This window comes from Eptesicus fuscus, chromosome 5, assembly GCF_027574615.1.
Source record: "Eptesicus fuscus isolate TK198812 chromosome 5, DD_ASM_mEF_20220401, whole genome shotgun sequence".
Lineage (NCBI taxonomy): Eukaryota > Metazoa > Chordata > Mammalia > Chiroptera > Vespertilionidae > Eptesicus > Eptesicus fuscus.
In genome coordinates this window covers 83,242,137-83,262,803 of record NC_072477.1, presented here as the reverse complement: position 1 = coordinate 83,262,803, position 20,667 = coordinate 83,242,137, and the positions used below count along the sequence as shown (strand labels likewise).

The 20,667-nt window shown below is 39.7% G+C and overlaps 1 protein-coding gene across 1 annotated transcript in view; it reads left to right on the top strand.

Annotated features, from left to right (window-relative positions):
- Positions 1 to 20,667, top strand: part of PRKD1 (protein kinase D1) — a 317,805-nt gene that overhangs the window by 275,073 nt on the left and 22,065 nt on the right. Inside the window, exons 14-16 of the mRNA XM_008152921.3 lie at positions 14,547 to 14,708; positions 15,260 to 15,358; positions 16,267 to 16,534. Coding sequence (XP_008151143.2) covers positions 14,547 to 14,708; positions 15,260 to 15,358; positions 16,267 to 16,534 — 529 coding nt within the window. The remainder of the gene's footprint in view (positions 1 to 14,546; positions 14,709 to 15,259; positions 15,359 to 16,266; positions 16,535 to 20,667) is intronic.

Here is a 20,667-nt window from a genome sequence, read left to right as displayed (position 1 = left end):
GCCCATTTAGGCCCACCGGGATCGGGCCTAAACGGGCAGTCGGACATCCCTCGAGGGTTCCCAGATTGGAGAGGGTGCAGGCTGGGCTGAGGGACACTACCCCCTCGTGTGCACAAATTTCATGCACCGGGCCTCTAGTATATTATATGTTCCATACAGAGTGATAGTTCAATGTAATGTGTTTTTATATTTGAAAGCCTTTTATTGGTACTCTCCATAATTATTTACAATAAAAATAAGCACTGTTTTTAATTTTTATTATATTTTAAATATTTAAAGCATTACACCACAGTTTTTATTGGTAAAAGCTTTATCAAGCAAGATAAATATTCTGTATATTTTGATCTGTGCTTGTTTATCATAGAAAATAAAATGTTACTGAAAATAGATTATTTAATGAAAATGATTTTTTAATTTAGTTGATAATTTGGTGGGTGAATATTACTTATTGTTTAAATTCGACAGAGTTCAGCCACAATTTTGTTCCTTTTATTATTTTTTATTAAAAAACTTTTAATTTTTTAATTTTTAAACATATTTTTTATTGTTGGTAGTATTTTTATTTTATTGTTGGTAGATATTTCCCATTTTCTCCTCCTCTCGCCCCTCCTCCCAGCCCCTAACCACTCTCCCAGGTCTTCACTACCCTATTGCCTGTATCCATGGGCTATGCATATAAGTATATAAGTTCCTTTTTTTAAAATGTAGAAGCCAAGCCCTGGCTGGGTGGCCCAACTGGTTGGAGCATCATCCCTTACACCAAAAGGTTGCAGGTCTGATTCCCATCAGGGCACATAAGTAGATTGTGGTTTTGATTCCTGATCAGATTAGCATACAGGGGGCAACCAATCAATGTATCTCTCTTACATCGATGTTCTCTCTCTCTCAAAAATAAATAAATAAATAAATAAATAAATAAATAAATAAATAAATAAAACATATCCTTGGGTGAGGATTTTTTTTTTAATTGTAGAAGTCAAGTTGTAATCCAAAACAGAAAAAGTTATTTATCTTTAGGAATTTATTTTAATCTTTTTTAATAAGTCCATTACATCTTTCTCCAATTGTGTTGAAAGCATGAATTAGAAACTGAGTTGGAAAATAATTATTTTGAAGTCATTAAGGTTATTCTCTGTTTACACCAACATGGTATTTCAAATTTTCTGTTTATTTTCTCCAAGAGGATTTTCCAAGAGCACTCTTGTAATTTGGAATATGTGAGAAGCATGCCTTTCTTTTGGAAAGTGGATGGAAGATCACTGTGAAAGGAAACTTGGGAATGGAGAATTTTGAGACCACAGGGTTTTTCTCAGGCAGATCTATATTGAAGAGTACTTATACTCTTCAGAAGAGCTACAGATTTAAACAAAACAGATTTTCTTACATCTATGTCTCTGCTTACATATCTCTTAAAATTCTTTCTGTTCCCCAAGAGCCTATCTTCATTTGGAAACTGCTATGGTGAGACAGAGTGCGCAATAAAACCAGGAAATGGGTTTTGTGTGACTTAGATATTGTGTCAAATCAATTGGATTTTATTATGCTTGGGTGATTGTAAGTATTTTATTATGCTTGGGTTATTGAAATATTTGGGAAAACAATTGTTATCATAACATTGGTATTTAGGAATGACATATATAGGAAGAATGTTTAAAGGCAAGAAAACTTTGTTAGAGGCTATTATCTGCTAGTCGTGCCAGTCACAATGCCCCCGTTCCTCTTTCTTTCTAAAATGGCATCTTGGCTGCAGCCCTAACATTTCCACTGCAACTCGTCTAGGCTTTTAACTTCAGGCCTTGATTACTGGAACTGGTGAGATTTGTCATAGCTGAGTCCTCTCCTGCTTCTTTTCCATCTCCACCTTCCTGGCCCTCCCTTTTCCCTGGTCCATCCTGAAGACCACACCTGATGAGTCTTTAGTTGGCTTCCATCTTATCTCTCCCTAGTTTAGTAGTTTTATTTTTCTTATTTCATTAAACATATTTACTTGTCCTGCCTTTTAGCACTATAGGTGATCTCACTGGACTCTGTAGTTTCTATTCCACTGAGTATTTCTTTTATCTTCAAGTCATTGTCCTTATCATACTCTTAACTTCTGGCCATTGCTCAGCTTTCTTTTCCAAGCCTGGATGCCAGTCTTGGTTACATGGCTCATCAATATTAGATTGATCCTCAAGATCCACCAATTCTTTCTGTCTTGTGCTACTTTCCATATCTCATTTTTATTTATGGTTTCTAGTCTCGGTATAAAGTACTTTAATACTTATCAAATGCTTCTTATGTAATAATTAGGTTATAAGCCATTTGAAAGTCACAGCAATGCCTAATTTCTTTCAACTTCCACAAGACCTATCACAGTAGACAGGATACTACAGGTAATTAATTAACATTTGACAAAATTGTCTGAAATCACAAACTGTTTTCTTAAATTCCTTCTCAGGGCCTTTGTTATAATATCTTTTGTATGAATAAATCATTAAATTTTAGGCTCTAATTATAAAATGCTGCAGTTGATGAGTGGGAACATTTGTAGAATAGTCACTCATTGTTCCAGATATTACATACAGTCTGTCTCAAAAGTTAAGCCCCGGGGGAGGGGGGGAGTTGCATATTGGGTGCAAAGCAAATCAGAGAACATGTTAGAGTTACCTTGAAAGGCAGTGGAACCTCAGATCAGGAGGAGATTTGGTAAGAGAACAACACTGTGGTGGTTCATGGGTTGAAAAATAGAATAAGCTGTAGGGAAGAGGTCGGGAAGACAGGGAATCCAAATTGTCAATGCAGATTGTCAGGATGAATGTCTTAACAGGTGTAGGGGCGGGTACTGTGGTGAGAAGACTGACAACAGGCAGCATTCAGAAGTCCAAACAGCACGTTCAGATGGGATGTGAGATCATGGTGGGGAGGCGTAAGTAGCATGGCCCCTGAAGCATATTGGAACAGACAGTGCCCTACCTAGTCCTAAATGGACTTGAATCCAGGGAAAGAATTAAGACAATGCATAACATGGTGCGTAAGGGACATAGGTTCTCGAGTTAGAGTGCCTCGGTTTAAATATTAGACTTGTATTTAAGAGTTCTTAGGAGATGGCACAAGTTATTTCAGCTCTTTGTGCCTCAGTTTCTTTATCTAGAAAAATCTCATAGACATGAGACTGGACTGTGGTGATTTGTGAAACTCAGCAGTGCCTGGTACACAGGAAAGTTTTCATACTTATTAGATGTTACTAGTTCGCCACGATTGAGTTATAAGTCCAGTTCCTAGGAACAAGATCTACTAACTTGGGGTTCAATTTCCTAAGTAGGTCCTGGAGACAAATACTTTTATCATAACAAAGAACATGTAGTTGACTCAAAGCCTGGGGTAGGGCTGAACATGCCTTAACATATACTTGGCCCCTGGTAGGCATTTAGTAAGTATTTGTTTAACAAATTATGTAGCCACACCTGAAGAAACTAGGGAGAATAGAGAATTGCAGAGCATGCCAATAAAACAATAAACTCTGCATGGTAATTTGTCTTCATGGAGCAAGAATATTACATATCTTATAAATACATGGCTTTGTTCTCTTAGCCTAAAACATGATCAAGAGTAGGTGGAGAAGAGATAATCATGATAGAACACAGATAATAATGTTGCCAAATGTGGGTGGGAAATGAAAACTTTTGCAAACTGTTGATTTTCTTAAATTATGGAGTCAATTTTTCTTTTTCTTTTTTTTTTTCAGATTAAAATGTGCAAAATTTGAGTACCTTTTCTTTTAGTGTGTAGTGAGAGGTTATTTTATACTTTTGATGCTGGAGGGCTCATGGGAGGCCACAACCTGATGACAGTGTCCAGGTTCTTGTCCCTGCGCAGGAAAAAACTCAAGAACGAGACAGATTCAGGAAAGCACAGTAGGCTTATTAAAGTGATAGGAAGGGAATGCAGTGGACTTGCATGGTAAGTCTCCTGCCAAGGGGGTTTGGGGGGAGGTTTTTGCCAGCTGTGGGCAGGGAGGGAATGGGGGTGGTTCATGGTCTCTGACACCGTGGGTGTGGTCATCAGCACAGCTCATCCAAGTCCCTCATCTCTAGATAGTGGCTTTTTCTTTGTTTTTCTCAAAACTGTCATGATGATCTGAAGGGCAGAGCTGCTTCAAACTGTGATGTATGCCAACATGGCTGCCAACTCTGGCTGAGACTAGTTGGGGTTTGTTTATTTTTTGTTATTTATTTATTTATTTTTTGCATATTAGCTCTTTATTATATAGGATAATTTGCAAACAGGAAAACATCCATTTTAGTATAGTTCTATGAGTTTTGGCAAGACTGGTTTTTGTCTTAACTGTTTCTTACCCCAGGAAACTGGGAGAGGGGCGGCAAGGGCACAAGTGGCTAGCCACAGTCACTTCCACAGTTTGCTAACCTAGAAGGGGAAGGGGAAGGGTGGGGCCTGGGGTCTCTTGCCCCTATGCTAACTGTCCTGTCTCACTTTCATCTAATATGTTTTATTATATTTCCTTCTTTGTATTTTATTGCACAAACAACTTACTTGAAATTGTTTTTTAGACATGTTTTTCAGCTCTAAAGTAGTAATATCTTCTGCATGTTCCAAAAAATAAAGCTTATAGATAATGTTTATGCATGTCTAAAATAGAGGAAAAAGAAAACAAAGATATATTATAAGACAAAGAAAATAAACTTAAAATTTTTTTCAAATATTGTGTTTGATAAGAATGTAGTCATAGTGAAAACTTAGTGTCAAAAGGCCAGTTACCAAGTCAAAACTTTTCCATTTGTTATTAAATGTGGTTTTTATTTAACCTGGTTTCCTTAATTAATGGAGTTCATCTGACTTGGTGTGCTTGCTTCACAGGAATGATTTGGGGGAACTAAATGACATAATGTATAACATGGTTTTTACATCAGTGTTTACCAACATATTTTTGGAAGAAATTTGAGTTTATTTCTGTAAGGGGTTGGGGATTAAGATTTCCTCACTGAAACAATTTAGAAAATAATATGTACCCTCTCCAGGTCATCCACATCTTGGAAGTGAACACAGTCTTTTACTTATTAAAGATTTCGAAAATGCCCTTATTTAAGAACATTTTTGATTTTGACACTAAACACGTTTTACCACAGAACCCTTAGGCAAATATACTAGTAAGATGTCACCACTTGACCTTTTTGCACATAGTGTGTCATCTTTTATCCCTCCAGTAGACCCTGTATACTCAGTCATTCCAGTTCCCACCATCTGATATATAAGGACATGAGAAGGATTATGTGTCTACACAGATGATTTAACATGGTAATAGAAAGTTAGGCTTCCTGGAGTACTGACATCTAAATATAGGAACTAGGCTACAGTGATATGATTTGTCAAAAATTTCTCTTTAAATCTAACACCAAGGTGATATTGGATTTATGTGTTCATGTTTCCAGCCAGGTAGATTAACAGGAAATAAAAATGTGTTCCAGATGCATCTCCATTGATATGCATTTAATAGCAAATAGGAAAAAATCCAGATAATTGAAGTTTTCAACTTTTATGAACAATATATATATATATGATGATCTACAAATCCCAATTTTCTTATTTTAACAAGCCATACTTTAGTTCTTGCCTTTTCTCTGAGCACAGACTGAGTAGTGCCACAGAGGACAGGGGGTCAAACTTTCTGGGGAAATGTTTACTAACACTGTTTGTTTTTTTCTAATGGTATTGGTCAGCTATTAATTTTCTGTCTTTGACGCCTTTGTTTCTAGTTTTCAAATATCATGCTCTTTTGCCTAAAGTCAGCTTGGTTGGGAGGTAGGGCTGGGTACGCCGATACATAGTAGACCCGTGCTGTGTGAGGGTCTTTTGATAGAAATTACCCATCTTCCAAAATTACAATATCAGCCTCAGCCTTATGTAAACATCAGTGCTGATGAAGCGTCCGTGTATGAGTCCAGATGGAGGGCTTAAGGCATCTAGATTTTGTTTTTAAAATGTCCCATTCTTACCTCTCATATGAAGGATTCCTGGTGATGGGTAGCAAATATGAGATATTTTTTACAGCATTTTCACCTGTTGAAAACTCAAGAAAGGGCTGGGAACAACATGAAAGATAATGAGAGCTTTTCTTAAATGTTGTTTTCTGCATACTCCTTCTTCCCTCTGCATTTAGCTTCTTCCTTTTATAGGGAAAGGAGAATACTCATTGTATTTATCATATGTCTGCAGCATCCCTGGAATGTAAAGCTAGATTGAAGCATGTCCACAATTGATGAAGTACAGAATGACTGACAGGTGTATAGATAGGTTTATGGATATACAGTAATAGAGAAGTTTGACATCAGGCCTTGGGTGATTTTTTTTTTGCTATGTAAATATTGAATTGGTCTTTTTAAAAAATGTCTTGGTCCAGTATTATTTAATGGAATACACAGACAGTGAATTTAAAAATAAAAAAATGTAATGGTAAATTTTGCATTAATAGCCAACCACCTAAAAGTTGACTTCCTTTCTTGATATTTGGGTGTAGTGTGTATGTATCGTCATTAGCAGTTAATGGAGATGCTTCAGTGCATTATTTCTCCCATTATCCTCATTTTGAACTATATTTAACCACGGTCAATCTGTCCTACTTAGTGCTACAAGGAGAGTAACAGTACACTCCCGTTCTGATGGATGGGATGACCAAACCAGTTTACCAGGGAAAATCTGAACATCTTGATTATGGCCCCATTGATCTAAACGTCAGCAAGTGATCCCTATTCACAGGAGGGCAGAGGGTTATATCTAATCTTGTTGTTGAAGTAACATTGTGTCCCTTTGTTCTTCTGACAGGGTAAGTTATTTTGTCCTAGATGAAAATCATTGTACATTTCCAAAAATTTACACATGAAATTTCCCCCAAAAATGTTACCTCCTAAAAGATAACTAACTACTGAAGTATGAGCCTGTTGATACAGAGTTTTTGCCAACTGAACCTGACATGGGAACATGCTCACCTGGCACAACCAACTCACCTCCATGCTCACTTTGGGTCAGGAGGGCTTTCCTGGCTGCAGCACAAAGCCTTCGCCTGACTGGCGGTGAAGTAGAAGGCCCTCTCCGGCCACTGAAGTTTAATACACAGCAAGGGGAAAGATGAGCAGGACAAACTGGAAGGAGCAAGTTGTGGCAGTTCCTTCCTGACACAGCCTCTCTTAGGTGAAAGGCAAGAAGCAAGTATCTTTTCTGCCACTTGGGGTACCCTTCCAGTTATCAAACCAAAGAGAGATGTGTGGCCCAGATCCTTTCAAAATTACAGAAAATCTTCCCCACAATAACAGCAACTAACATTTACTGTGTTCCAGGCATGGTTTGAGGGATTTTATGTACATTAAGTAATTAAGTCCTAGTTATGTTACAAGATTAGACATTATTGTCATTGTTGTTGTTATTATAATATAAAGAAACAGAAGTCAGAATTGGGAAGTGGCAGAGCTGGAATTCAAACTCAGGCGGAGCGTGTCCAGAGAAACTGTGCCCCTGAAATGATGTCCCAGGCCTCCAGGCTTCCCTTGTCATATCTGTCCAGTGGTAAATCGAATGAAAAATGGAGAGAAAGGACTTGTAAGGCCTTTTCCAAGTAAGGGGTAGAAGTACCATGATCATTATCATCTAAATAATCCATTTTCAGTGCTGTATTTCTCATCCTCAGGACAATAATGAAATCATAGGAAATTAGATTTTTACAAGTTGTAGAAGGGGGAATTGGCAGGGGGGAAGGGGTAATTTAAGAGGAATATCCTACTATGGTCTTTAGCTGCTGCTGCTTTTCTGTCTCTTCCTGTGAATGTTTCCTTATGGGCTTTGAGTATGAACTGAAATGGATGAGTACCTCTTTTTTAATAGCTACATATAAAATAAATACAAATCACTTAGGAAGTAAGAAAATTACATATTTATTCCTTTCAAATATGCTGAAATATTTTTAAAAACAGTGGCCAAATCTGTATTTTAAGGGAACAGTACCTGGAAAAGACCAGGATGTCTTAGTTATACCTTTGGGACTTTAGAAAATCATTACTTCTGATTATATGATTCATCATCAGAATCCTGAGATTGCCTAGCCTATTCAAGTGAACTAAAAATGAAAAGGCCTAGTACATTTTTTTTTTGAAGAGAGGACATCAATATCTACCATATTGGATGCAAAATGTACTGTCACTAAATATGTCAGATATGTATCACCATATCTTCAATAAAATAATTTAAATCTTAATGGTACTACATGAAACTAAAAAGTTTTACACAGCAAAGGAAATCATCAACAAAATGAAAAGACAACCCACTGAATGGAGAACATATTAGCTGATACATCTGATAAGGGCTTAACATCCAAAATTATTAAGGAGCTTATAAAACTCAACACTGAAAAAATAAACAATCCACTCTAGCCAGTTTGGCTCAGTGGATAGAGCATTGGCCTGTGGACCGAAGGGCCCCAAGTTCAATTCCGGTCAAGGCACATGCCCAGGTTGTGGGCTCAATCCCCATGTGGCAGCCGATCAGTGATTCTCTCTCATCAGTGATGTTTCTATCTCTCTCTTCTTCTCCCTTCCTCTCTGAAATCAATAAAAATATATTAAAAAACAAACAAACAAATAATCTAATTAAGAAATGGGCAAAGGCCTGGTTGGTGTGGCTCAGTGGTTGAGCCTAAACCTATGAACTAGGAGGTCATGGTTCGATTCCCAGTCAAAGCGCACGCCCCGGTTGCAGGCTTGGTCCCCAGTGTGGGGCGTGCAGGAGGCAGCTGAACTATGATTCTCTCTCACCGTTGATGTTTCTATCTCTCTGAACCTCTCCCTTCTTCTCTGAAATCAATAAAAAATATATTTTTTAAAAAGAAATGGGCAAAGGACCTGAATAAACACTTTTCCAAAAAAGACATAAAGATGGCCAGTAGACACATGGAAAAAAGGTTCAACATCACTAATCATCAGAGATGCAAATTAAAAGTACAATGAGGTATCACCACATACCTGCCAAAATGGCTATCAATAATAAGCAAAAAAGTGTTGGTGAGGATATGGAGAAAAGGGAACCCTCATGCTCTGTTGGTGGGAATGCAGCCACTGTGGAAAGCAGTATGGAGTTACCTCCAAAAATAAAAATGGAACAGCCTTTTGACCCAGCAATTCCACTTCTGGGAATATATCCAAAGAAACCCAAAATACTAATTCAAAAGAACATATGCACCCTATGTTCATTGCAGCGTTATTTACAATAGCCAAATTTGGAAGCAGTCCAAGTATCCATGAGGAGATCAATGGATAAAAAAGCTGTGGTTCTTTTACACAATGGAATACTACTTACTCAGCCATAAACACACACACACACACACACACACACACACACACACACAAACACACACACAAACAATAACAAAAAACACAGGAAAGAAATCTTACAGCCTTGATGGATCTGGAGAGTATTATGCTAAGTGGCATAAGCTAGTCAGAGAAAGACAAGTACCATATGATTTCACTTAAATGTGAAATCTAATGGACAAAATAAGTGGAGACACACTCATGGATGCAGAGAACAGATTGACAGCTATCAGAGGGGAGGGGTTGGAGTTGGATGAGAAGGGTGAAGTGATTAACCAAAGAATAAAAAGAAAGACTCATGGACACAGACAACAGTATGGCGATTGCCAGAGGGAAGGGGTGTGGGGAATAGGAGTAGGTAGAAGAAGGTAAAGGAGAGAAAAATAGTAATGGAAGGAGACTTGACTTGGGATAGTAAATACAATACAATATACAGATTATGTAGAATTTTATACCTGAAACCTGTATAATTTTATTAACCAATGTCACCCCAATAAATCAATTTTAAAAGAGTATTATTCATGTGCTGAAAAAGTGAGGAGATATAGGGATTCTTTACCCTTCAATCAAATGTATAAACTTGTATTGGGTATTTAAGACAACCCAGGCACTAGGCTTACTCTGACTGGGAATATAATTGATAAAATATAGTCCTTAAGGAGCTTCGGGGTCTTGTAGGTAAAACACAGAGATTCACCAATAGCTGAATATGTTAACTGTTATAAAAAATAATTTACCAAAGACTATGAGAAAAGAGAGACTGGTAGTCATGAAAGCTGCCTATCTGCTGAGCATTCATACCAGGCAAAATAATCGGTTTCTGGCTGAGAAAACAGTATGTATGAAAGTATAGAAAAGAGAGATTATGGCTTGTTTTGAAAATAGTTTAGCATGGCCAGAGATATGGGTAGATATGTGGGAGCAGGAGAGAAGAAGCTGGGGAAGTATTTGGTGGGAGGGGAAAAGGAGCTGTTAGTGAAGATCCCCATGTGCCTTGCTAGAGAGGTATATGCACCTCCTCCTAAAACCAGTGGTGATTATAGTGGCATTGAAGCAAGATGGTATGATTAGAATCACCCCTGGGAAGATCACAGTGGCAGCCCTTTAATGAATGGATTGGTGCCAAAACCGGTTTGGCTCAGTGGATAGAGCCTCGGTCTGCGGACTGAAAGGTCCCGGGTTCGATTCCGGTCAAGGGCATGTACATTGGTTGCAGGCACATCCCCGGTAGGGGGTGTGCAGGAGGCAGCTGGTCGATGTTTCTCTCTCATCGATGTTTCTAGCTCTCTGTCCCTCTCCTTTCCTCTCTGTAAAAAAATCAATAAAATATATTAAAAAAAAAAAAAAAGAATGGATTGGAGGAGAACAAGACCTATAATAAGATCATTTGGGAGGCTGTGGCAGATCCCTAGGGAAGAGTTAAGGCTTAGACCAAGGCTGTCACGGTGACAATAAAGATGAGGTGTCAGTGTAAGAGAAAGTAAGGAGGTGGATTCTATTCATTTTAGAGATCAATTGGTTTGAGAATTGAGGGAGGAGTAACTATTTAGTATGACTCTCAGTTTCTGACTAAAATGCCTGGCTATGTACCAAGAGAGGAATCACCAGAAGAGGAAGTTTGGAAGAAAAGACACCAATTCCTACTGTTTGACATCTTTCCTTTAAATGAACACACCCAGAACACAGTTGGGTATAAGGTTCTGGAATTTAGGAGAGAGCTGAGCTTACCTTATCAATTTGAGTATTATCCTTAACGAGTCTTTTTATAGTCATCTGCTGTCTCCATGATGACTTTTTTTTTAGCATCTATCAGGGAATTACATGCTATTTCCCCTTCATGAGACATTAGGTGATTGTGATTTCTAGGGCCATTAAGGGAAGCATAAGTTGTAAGAGCCTGTGATTAGAAAATGGAAAGATGGTGTGTTCTTCTCTCAACCCTAGCAAACTGGCAGAAATGAGAATCAGCGAAAACCCCCGAGTGCAACACTTCTGAGAATGGCACCTCCGTCCCTACCCACAGCACTGCAAATATCCTTCCTTCTCCTCTGCATGGCATTTAGGTTTTAGATCTTGGACTCATCACTTTTAAGGTTATTTCATTCTGTCTCAGTAGGAGCTAAATTACTTACTTGTTTTTATAGAAAAGTAGTCAGAAATTCCCACATTAGATCTGTATTGCTCCTAAATAACCTGTTGAAAAGTTGTTGCTTCTAATTCTCCTCTTTACCATCTCTCATATATTGTATTATTAGACTCGTGAAATAAGAAGAAAGGGGAAAATATGACATCTTTAATTTATCACAGCTATATATGGAATGATATATAAAGCAATACCATTAAAATTAAATATAGGTACAAATGAAATATTCACATGAATTCAGAAAATATAACAATATAGAATGTGAGCATAAAGATGTTAATTAGTTGTCTTTATTTTATTGTATAAAATATTGTTGCTTTTATGAAAGCCTTTGCTTTTAGTGAATAGTCTCCATTGATTACATAAGAATTCTTTAGGCAAGTTGAGTCAGGAAAATTTTTTTCTAGATCTCCAAAAGGTATTTCCCCCCCAGACTTCAAAACAGCTTCTATTCACCCCATGGATGTGTCATCAATCTGTTATGTGTGAATGGACACTCTTCTTTCCTGTACTTGACCAAATGTTTCATTTCCTGAAAATTAGATTACTTAAATGCGACAAACAGATGGCCAGAAAGTCTTGTAGTACTTACTCTGCCATGAAATTTATTATCTGAATTCCTGAGGTAGGACTGAGAAGTTAGCAAAAATTTTTTCTGAACATTTAGTATACTATAGATGACGTTGCAGGTATTAAGCCATTTTTAAATTAATTTATTTACTTTGAACATTAGGAGAAAAAGGTTGAATGGCTATTTTATATAGAAGAGTTTATATATTTTATATTTTAAATAGAAAATTTAAAGTGTATACAAGTCACATGGACCAATGTGGTTGAATCTTATCTTAGAGTTGTTCTTAAGGTATTAATAAGGTAATATGTATTATGCATGAAAACAGAAAATAATATCTTACATTTTTTCTATTTCTAGTCTTCAAATATTATCTTCTTTAGACTAAAGAAGTACTTTTCATCATTATGGTAGAGAGAATTTGGATAAATACAGTATGATTCCTTATAGTCTGTTTTTTTTTTTTTGTATTATTGTCAAATGTAAAAACAAGTTTGGTCATTTGGTTCAATGCAAAAATTGTGTTCATGAGTAAGCATTTATGATGGCCTTGTCTCAACCATACATAATTAAGTTTAAAAATATCAACTTATTATATACTGTATATGCTGTGCAGAAAAAAATAAAGTCATTGTGCTATTGGAAAGATTTTTCAGCTACCACTCATGTTGTAGGAGTAGAAAAAAGGAGTATATTGAGTGAAGGACTTTTAGTACCTCTGAGAATTCAGATACTTAGAGGAATACAGGTAGAGGAACAGGAGGGTTGACATTGTATATAGGTAGGAGAGTTTCCAGGTCATCTACTGACTCCCTCTTCTCCCTCAACCTTCATAGCCTGAAACAAAGTCAGCAGAAGCAGCAGGCTGAGCTGAGAAGTGAGAGTATGAGTTTTGTTCATTCCACCCACTCTCCACATGACCAGGAGAGAGTGACTCTGGAGGCCGAGTATCTGAAGTAGCCATATTTGACCAGTTAACGGTTTCAAGAACAATTACTTCAGCCCTGTGAGGTGAAAGGCCATTGGGTGGATGTACGGGCACCTTTTAGACCACATTCAGAAACTTGATGTTCTATGACCACATTATGCTGCATGGTGGTCACCAAGGCATCAGAATCAAAAAGACTCCTCAGATATCTGAGGCAGAGATCAAAATTGCCAGGTAGTGAGAGGACACCCTGTGAGACAGGTCACCATCGTGGGAGCTTCTGCCAACCGTAGTGGGGCTCCATATCCAGGCAGCACCAGGCTCTCCTTGCTGATGGGCAGCACGGAGAACAACTACAATGCAGATCCACCCCAGCCCCTTCTGCTGCTCCCCAGCCCTCTCTGCTGCTCCCCACCCAGCATTCATCTGTGAGGTCTGAATGGTGAGCCATTTCAGGTTTCAAGTAGTTTGTCCAAGCTTCATTTTACATACAATTTTATCACCCACTGAGTGTTTTTTCCCTAAAATAAAGCATTCATTAATTTTTTTCTCTGTTCAGCTGTTAGCACATTTAAGTTTGTTCCTGTGTTTTGTTTTGTTTATTCTTTAGGTAGATTTGTTAATGTTTTTTTCCTGATTCTCATTGAAATACAAGTGGAACATATAATCATGTTTTAAATAGCGGGATTTTTTGTTATTGTATGTAGATAAAAAAGAGTAAAGGTCAAATGATCAAAGGCTTTTGTTGATAACCCCAGACAGACATTAAGACTTAAGCATGACTGCAAATGCCGGTCAAAAGTTACAAGTAATTTTGCCTGACATGTGTGACAATTAACATGTCAAGCCAAATGCAGGCTAGCATTACCAGCCATTACTTTATTGTGGAAATATTTATTAGGTTCTTGAGAACAATGCAGGACTACCACCTAGCATAGTATCCTGGACAAAGCAGGGGTGCAGGAATTATTTATTTATTCATTCGTTCATTCATTCTTTCATTTATTTATTTATTTATTTATTTATTTATTTATTTATTTGCTGTTTTTATGACGATCAGAGCTTCCATAGTAAGTTACCACAGCCTCTGCTAGCAGAGCAGTTCCAAAAGGTTTTGACTAATGTGCTTCATCAGTGCAATCAGATGTACCAACTTCGTCTTTTCCACATTAAATTTCTACCAAGGGTGTGAGGTGGCCTCGCATGCATATTGAAGACAGTATGCTTAATATTGGAGAGGTTCCTAAGAAGTTACAGATTTCTCAATATGGTATTCTAATTAAAACTTAATTAGCAATTCACTGTGCTGGAACTTAGGTTTTCAGCATAGAAAAAATAATTTCACTGTGCATAGAAAGTTAAGATGTATTTTTTTGGAGACGTTAAAATTTCAAAAATATAAGGTAACACATGTGGAATTTAAAGGTGTTAAAAATCTTAACTGTGAGTTTCTCCATAGCTTGTGGCTCCAGCAGTTTTGTATAATCTGTGAGCTTGCCAACCAGTATCAAAAAAATCATTTTCTTCAAGTGCTTTATTTATCTTTAATAGAACCTTCATCACCCTGGCGTTGTAAATTTGGAGTGTATGTTTGAGACGCCTGAAAGAGTGTTTGTTGTTATGGAAAAACTCCATGGAGACATGCTGGAGATGATCTTGTCAAGTGAAAAGGGCAGGTTGCCAGAACACATAACGAAGTTTTTAATTACTCAGGTAAGAAATCAATTAGAGACAGAAACAAAGATAATATTTAATATCAAATGTTATTACTGTTTAACTGCAGCGTTCTAACCTTATTGTTTGGCCCCTACCTCCAAAGTCTCAACTATACGCAAAAGGTTGCAGTGGTTTATTGTATTATTAAATGTATATCTCTGGTGTCCAGAGCCCAGTACACTGAGTACTGTGTATGCAGGCCCATGTATTAAAACTGTAGGACTCATGAGATTATAAAATACACAGTGGCTGAGCCCTGGTTCTTTGAAAAAATTCAATAATGGTCATTTCTGTTTGATATTGAATTCTTTTATTGACACCTGTCTTGATTGCTATATGAATGCCATAAAATACTACTTTTTGCATGAAAGTTTCCTTAGAAACCTGCTATGTTAATCTAGCTTATTTCAGTGTCTTGAGCATTAAGAAGTCTAACTGGTCCTTATGAGCTCTCTGTTGGCATTTTAAGCTTACATCCTAGTAGAAACCATTTTAAAATAAACTAATAGGCCAAAGTAAAATTATTTCGATGATTTTCTTCTTTATAGATACTCGTGGCTTTGCGGCATCTTCACTTTAAAAATATCGTTCACTGTGATCTCAAACCAGAAAACGTGTTGCTTGCATCAGCCGACCCTTTCCCTCAGGCAAGTATGAAAGCCTCTCAGCAGAAAGTCAACTGCTCTCTGGGGCATTCCTTCATCTTTTTCCTCAAAACCTTTATTTGTTCCAAATTTTACATGTTCATTTCCATCCATTTGTGACCCTCCTGTTGTTGGGACTGCGGCTTTTAACCTGACTTCTCAGCCAGCCTGCCTGGGAGCACACCCCACGCCTTCTCACTCAGCTCTGAGCTTCTGTTGTGTGCAGCCCTAGGCCAGTGCTCGCAGCACCGCCTGAGAGTGAGGACACTGCAGAGGCCCAGGGATGCCCCCAGCTCTCTAACGCCGGGCAGGACATTAGAGTTCAGTGTATTTCTCAGGGACCAGTGCACGTGTTTCTTCTTTTCCTCAACTCGGAGGATGGCAAACAGCTGGCTCTCTCCCTCTCCAGAGGGAGTCTTGCATCTGAAGTGACCTGCCAAGGTGGCAGTGCGCCTTGCTTCCTGGAAACCTTCAGGTCCTGCCGGGGTGCCGTGAAGAGCTAATTATGAGGCTCGTTATGGGTGACATGACGTGTTCTGCGCTTATCCTTCAACCTTTATTTATAAGGAACCTTGCAGCTAAGCCCGCCACTTCCCTGATTCGCATGATGCTTAACTGCCTTGTAAAACAATCTTACCCACTACTGAGTATTCATATTTTCACATGTATCTCTTGGATCGGAGGGTGGAGGAGGAAGGAAATGTTTACATGGTATTTTTATGAATGAAAACATACAATTCATAAACCACTCAGTGTATCAATACATAACCTACTATCTTCAAGTACATAAAATGGAAAACAGCTATTCTACCTTGAGAACTCCATATGGCCTACTCTTTGGTAGACCTGGGCTAAGACACATACACACGGTTGATGACCTCCCCATTTCTGCACACCATTATTATCAACAGGTGAAACTTTGTGATTTTGGTTTTGCCCGCATCATTGGAGAGAAGTCTTTCCGGAGGTCGGTGGTGGGTACCCCTGCTTACCTGGCTCCCGAGGTCCTAAGGAACAAGGGCTATAATCGCTCTCTAGACATGTGGTCTGTCGGGGTGATCATCTACGTCAGCCTAAGCGGCACGTTCCCATTCAATGAAGATGAAGACATACACGACCAAATCCAGAATGCAGCTTTCATGTACCCACCAAACCCCTGGAAGGAAATCTCCCACGAAGGTAATATTCTTCATTCAAAAATAATAGTAGTTAAATCCTTGTTATTTTGTTATTTCAGTTGTTAATATTAAATTTCTAAATGCTCACTGTGAATTGCCCATTGGAGTAGGGGGACAAATTGATTGAGGTGGATTGAGAAGTAAAGGAAATGGCCACCAGAAATACCTTCTGATGAAATGCGCATGTGTTATAGAGAAACTGAGAAATACACATTAAGAGGTAAATGTAACAAAGAGAAATTGGTAATGTTTTGGTATATTTTCTTAGAATATATAAATATTTATAGATTGTTGTATTAGTAATATCTAATCTTTACTAAGAGTAATCTTCATATACCTGTTTCTGTATTAAACACTTTTAATCTATTATGGACACAAGAACTTTATGATCCTGATATTTTAATGATCATATTACTTACAGTTGTATACCAAGTTATTTGTGTACTGATTTCCATTGTGTGACATTAGAGCATGTATGTTATTTTATTTAGCCATTTCCCTGGTATACTTAGTATTTAGGTTGTTTCTATTTTTGTCAGTATTAGATAATCTTTATATAATTTCTTATATGTATCTCTGATACTTTTTTGATAGATTACCTTGGCAGTGTTGCATTGTTTAAATTTAAATTATTCTTAATTAATGTTCCCTTCTTGGAGGAAGGAGATAGTTTTAAAAGAAGTGGTAGAGGCTGTGGGGGCAGAGAAAATGCTTCGGAAAGGGGTCCCTCAGTGAATGTGCTTTGGAGCTTAATTCTCACAAAAACCGTGTAAGATAGGTTTGACTATCATACCCATATTTCAAGTGAGAACACTGAGGCAAAGGAAGTGGCACCACAGGCCAAAATCACACAGCTGGGAAGCGGGAGAGCCCGAATTTCTACTCAGTCTGCGTACATTTCACACCGCTGGTCCTGTTTCTCTTAGTTTTCAGGCAACACCTAGTTCTAAGTTCGCTTAAATTTTTCACCATTTACCAAGGCAAATACTTCATAGATAAACACCTATTTGGTAACAGTTATTGCATGTGTAAAAACAAAAAATAGCATAATTAAGTTCTCAGATTGCTGTTAGTATTAAAGGCCAAGAGCGATCTATCATCAGGGCTTTGAATTACTGTTAGCAACAACTTTTTAACATCCTTAATTAGTTGTAAATCATAGTCAGATGGATAGATCCTAAAGGAACCTGTGACCTTCAAAAGAACTGTCATGCAGCCAAAGGACTAATGAAATATTTAGGATAATTCAACGGGCAAAAGTGAAGGGGTTATTTTTCAGAAAGCAGAAAAGAGGGGATTATCACATAACCTTGTGACCCCTAAACATGGTTACCATTATATTTGATAACTTCAAGCCAGAAATCCAGTAAAATACTTGATGTTTTTACTACAGTGCAAATCAGGAATATCTCTGAGGCCAGGCATTTTCCTGTTATGCAGGAGTAGAACATTAGGAAAATACCTTCACATTTCATCTTTTTTATCTTGAAATAGTGGAATACTTTTTTTTTTCTCTATCCCAGGTGGCACTTCTCTGCAGTGGGCAAGCAAGGGACAGGGGCCCCTTCACAACTCATGAACATTAACATGTCAGAGCTGGAACCTTTGGGTTCATGGACTGTAACCCCTCTCCAGTTACACATGAGGAAACCAGGACCCAAAATATGGGTGCAAGTCCCTAAGGCCACATGGGGAGTCAGAAGCAGAGCTGGAGTGAGAACCTGGGCCTCTGAGTGTAGGCCTAGGATCTCCCATTACCTCGAGCTTCCTCTTCTGTCCAAACCCTGCCCCCAGAAGAGATGACATTAGCCACTGATGCCCAGTGTGTATGCATTCAAGCATCCCTGGGTGATGCAGTGACGCTTGCTCACGACAGCATAATTACAGAAAACTGCTACCATGTTCCACAAGCTGAGCGAGGACCTTTTCGTACATCGTGTTGGAACCTCCCATTATAGAGATGGGCAAATGGACATACGGGAGATGTAGCTTGTCTGAGGTCATACAGTGAGGGCATGGCAGAGGCAATGTCTGTCTCACTGAAAAGTCTCCACTCCCAGGCACGAACACACACACACACACACACACACACACACACACACACACACACACACACACACGGTGGTCTCTGAAGAACAGGGTGGCTCCTGTGAAGAGGACGGTGGTTTCTCCCTGGCCTCCTCCCTCTGTGCTTCCTCACCCTCTTAGAGGAGCAGACAGGTTACAGAGAGACCCTGACCACCTGCCTTCTCCAGGGAGCTGGGCCCTTCCCAAGGTGGTTTATGGCTTTGGTGTTTGTGGCCATAAACAGACCTTCACATTCTGGGTGTTGTGGTGCCTGTGGCACAGGCTCATCTCTGTCAGGGTTCAGGAGGCTGGCACCCTGTGGAGGGCACAGACAGGATGCCTGCCCGCTGGTCAGCCTTGCCTGGGGTCTGCTCCATGCCCTGCACTGGGCTCTGGACACAGGGTGGTCCAGACCAGGTCTCTGTCATTCAGGCCAGAGGAAAGGGTGCCACGGAGACAAGGCTGTGAGGAGAGACCTGGATCCTAGAACTGACCCTGCCCCGGAACATCCGAGCCCCGAAGGATGCGGGCACAGGCGTTCTTAGGCCGGGGTTACCACCTTTGTAAAACGCCAAGCTAAGTGGGCAGAGACATGTCAGGGAAGGCCCACTGGCTGGACACAGGTCACCAGAAGCCGCAAGAAGGCGCGGGGTGGGGGGCGATCAGTTGTCCAGGGGCTGGAGCGCCAGGCAGGTTCCTGGGTTCATTCACCCTGAGCAATGCGGAGCTGGGACACGTGGTTGGCTCAGGGCACACCCAAGTCCCTGGGACTATGACCCTCACCTACAGCCCATGGGGTGCAGGGAGCACGGGGTCAGGTCCAGGTCTGATGTGGGCGCACCCTGGCCCCCACAGGCCTCTGGAGCCTGCAGTTCCAGTCCTGGCCTCGGTGTGACTTGCTGCGGGGTTGCGGCCCTTCCCGCTGTGGGCCTCCGTTTCCCCATGTCCGAGGTCTCTGAGAGTCTGGGATCTCGGTCCTGCGTGCCCGGAGCCCACTGGCCGCCACGCAGGGTGGGGCAGTGCCCAGGTTTCTGCAGCGAGCCCACAGTTTACCCTCCTGCCCCCCTCCAGCTGGGAGTACATTTTTTTTGTAGTGGAACAAATGGTGCCCTCAGGTATCATGGAAATGTGCTGGCCTTGTGTGCAGATATCAGCTGTTTAGGCCAGAAATGAATAGCTGTATATTCTGAAGGTTTAATTACCATTGATAATAGAGACCAGAAACATAGATATCAATAGCTCTGGGCACTCTTCTTGGGAAACCACGATGTACATACATCATAAGTAACGTGAAAGCAAAGGACAACACGTAAAAATGTTTTTAAAGAACTTGAAAACTTGTTGGAGAGATGAGTTACATAAATTTGGGGAAGTGATAATTGATTTCCTTGAATTGTTAGCAAGGTATAAAATCAGGGTCTCCAAGGTCAGAGGAAGAAGAATCACTGTGGGGGGCGGGGGCTGACCAGCAGCCCCTGAAGGACGGATGAACAGGTTACTCAGACACAGTTTGACTGTGAAAGAGAGGGCTAAGGAGCCCCTGGATCTAGTGGCTAGGGCAGCCCCTAATGCCTGCCTCCTTAGGCCTTTATTGGACTTTTTATCTTTAGATACAATCAGTATCGTGAGTAATCTTGGGAGGACACGCGTTTACATTGTCCTCTAGGCAAGGGCACCCAGGGATTAAGCGTAAGGATTCCAGTAAACACCCGGGGGTGTGCTCCTGCACAGACTTGTGTGGAAAGGTCAAGGAATAATTAGGGGCGCCGCCTTCGACACTCCCCTAAGTCTCCCCTAAGTCGGAATTCCAACAAACAGGGCAGGCGGCCTCCCACACACTTCCCTTTTCTCAGAATGTCCTCCTTACAACTTTCCAACCAGTCTCGTGAGCTCCCCAACAACTGTGTAGTTGGAAGAATTGCATATTCAGAGATGGAACTTAGACCAGTCACTAAAGAATGAAAAGGAATACAGGCAGCATGTCAGAAAGAGGGGATTACATCATAGAATTCAAAGCATTTGTATTTGACCGGGAAGTACACACTTACTCACCTATAGCTATGTCTA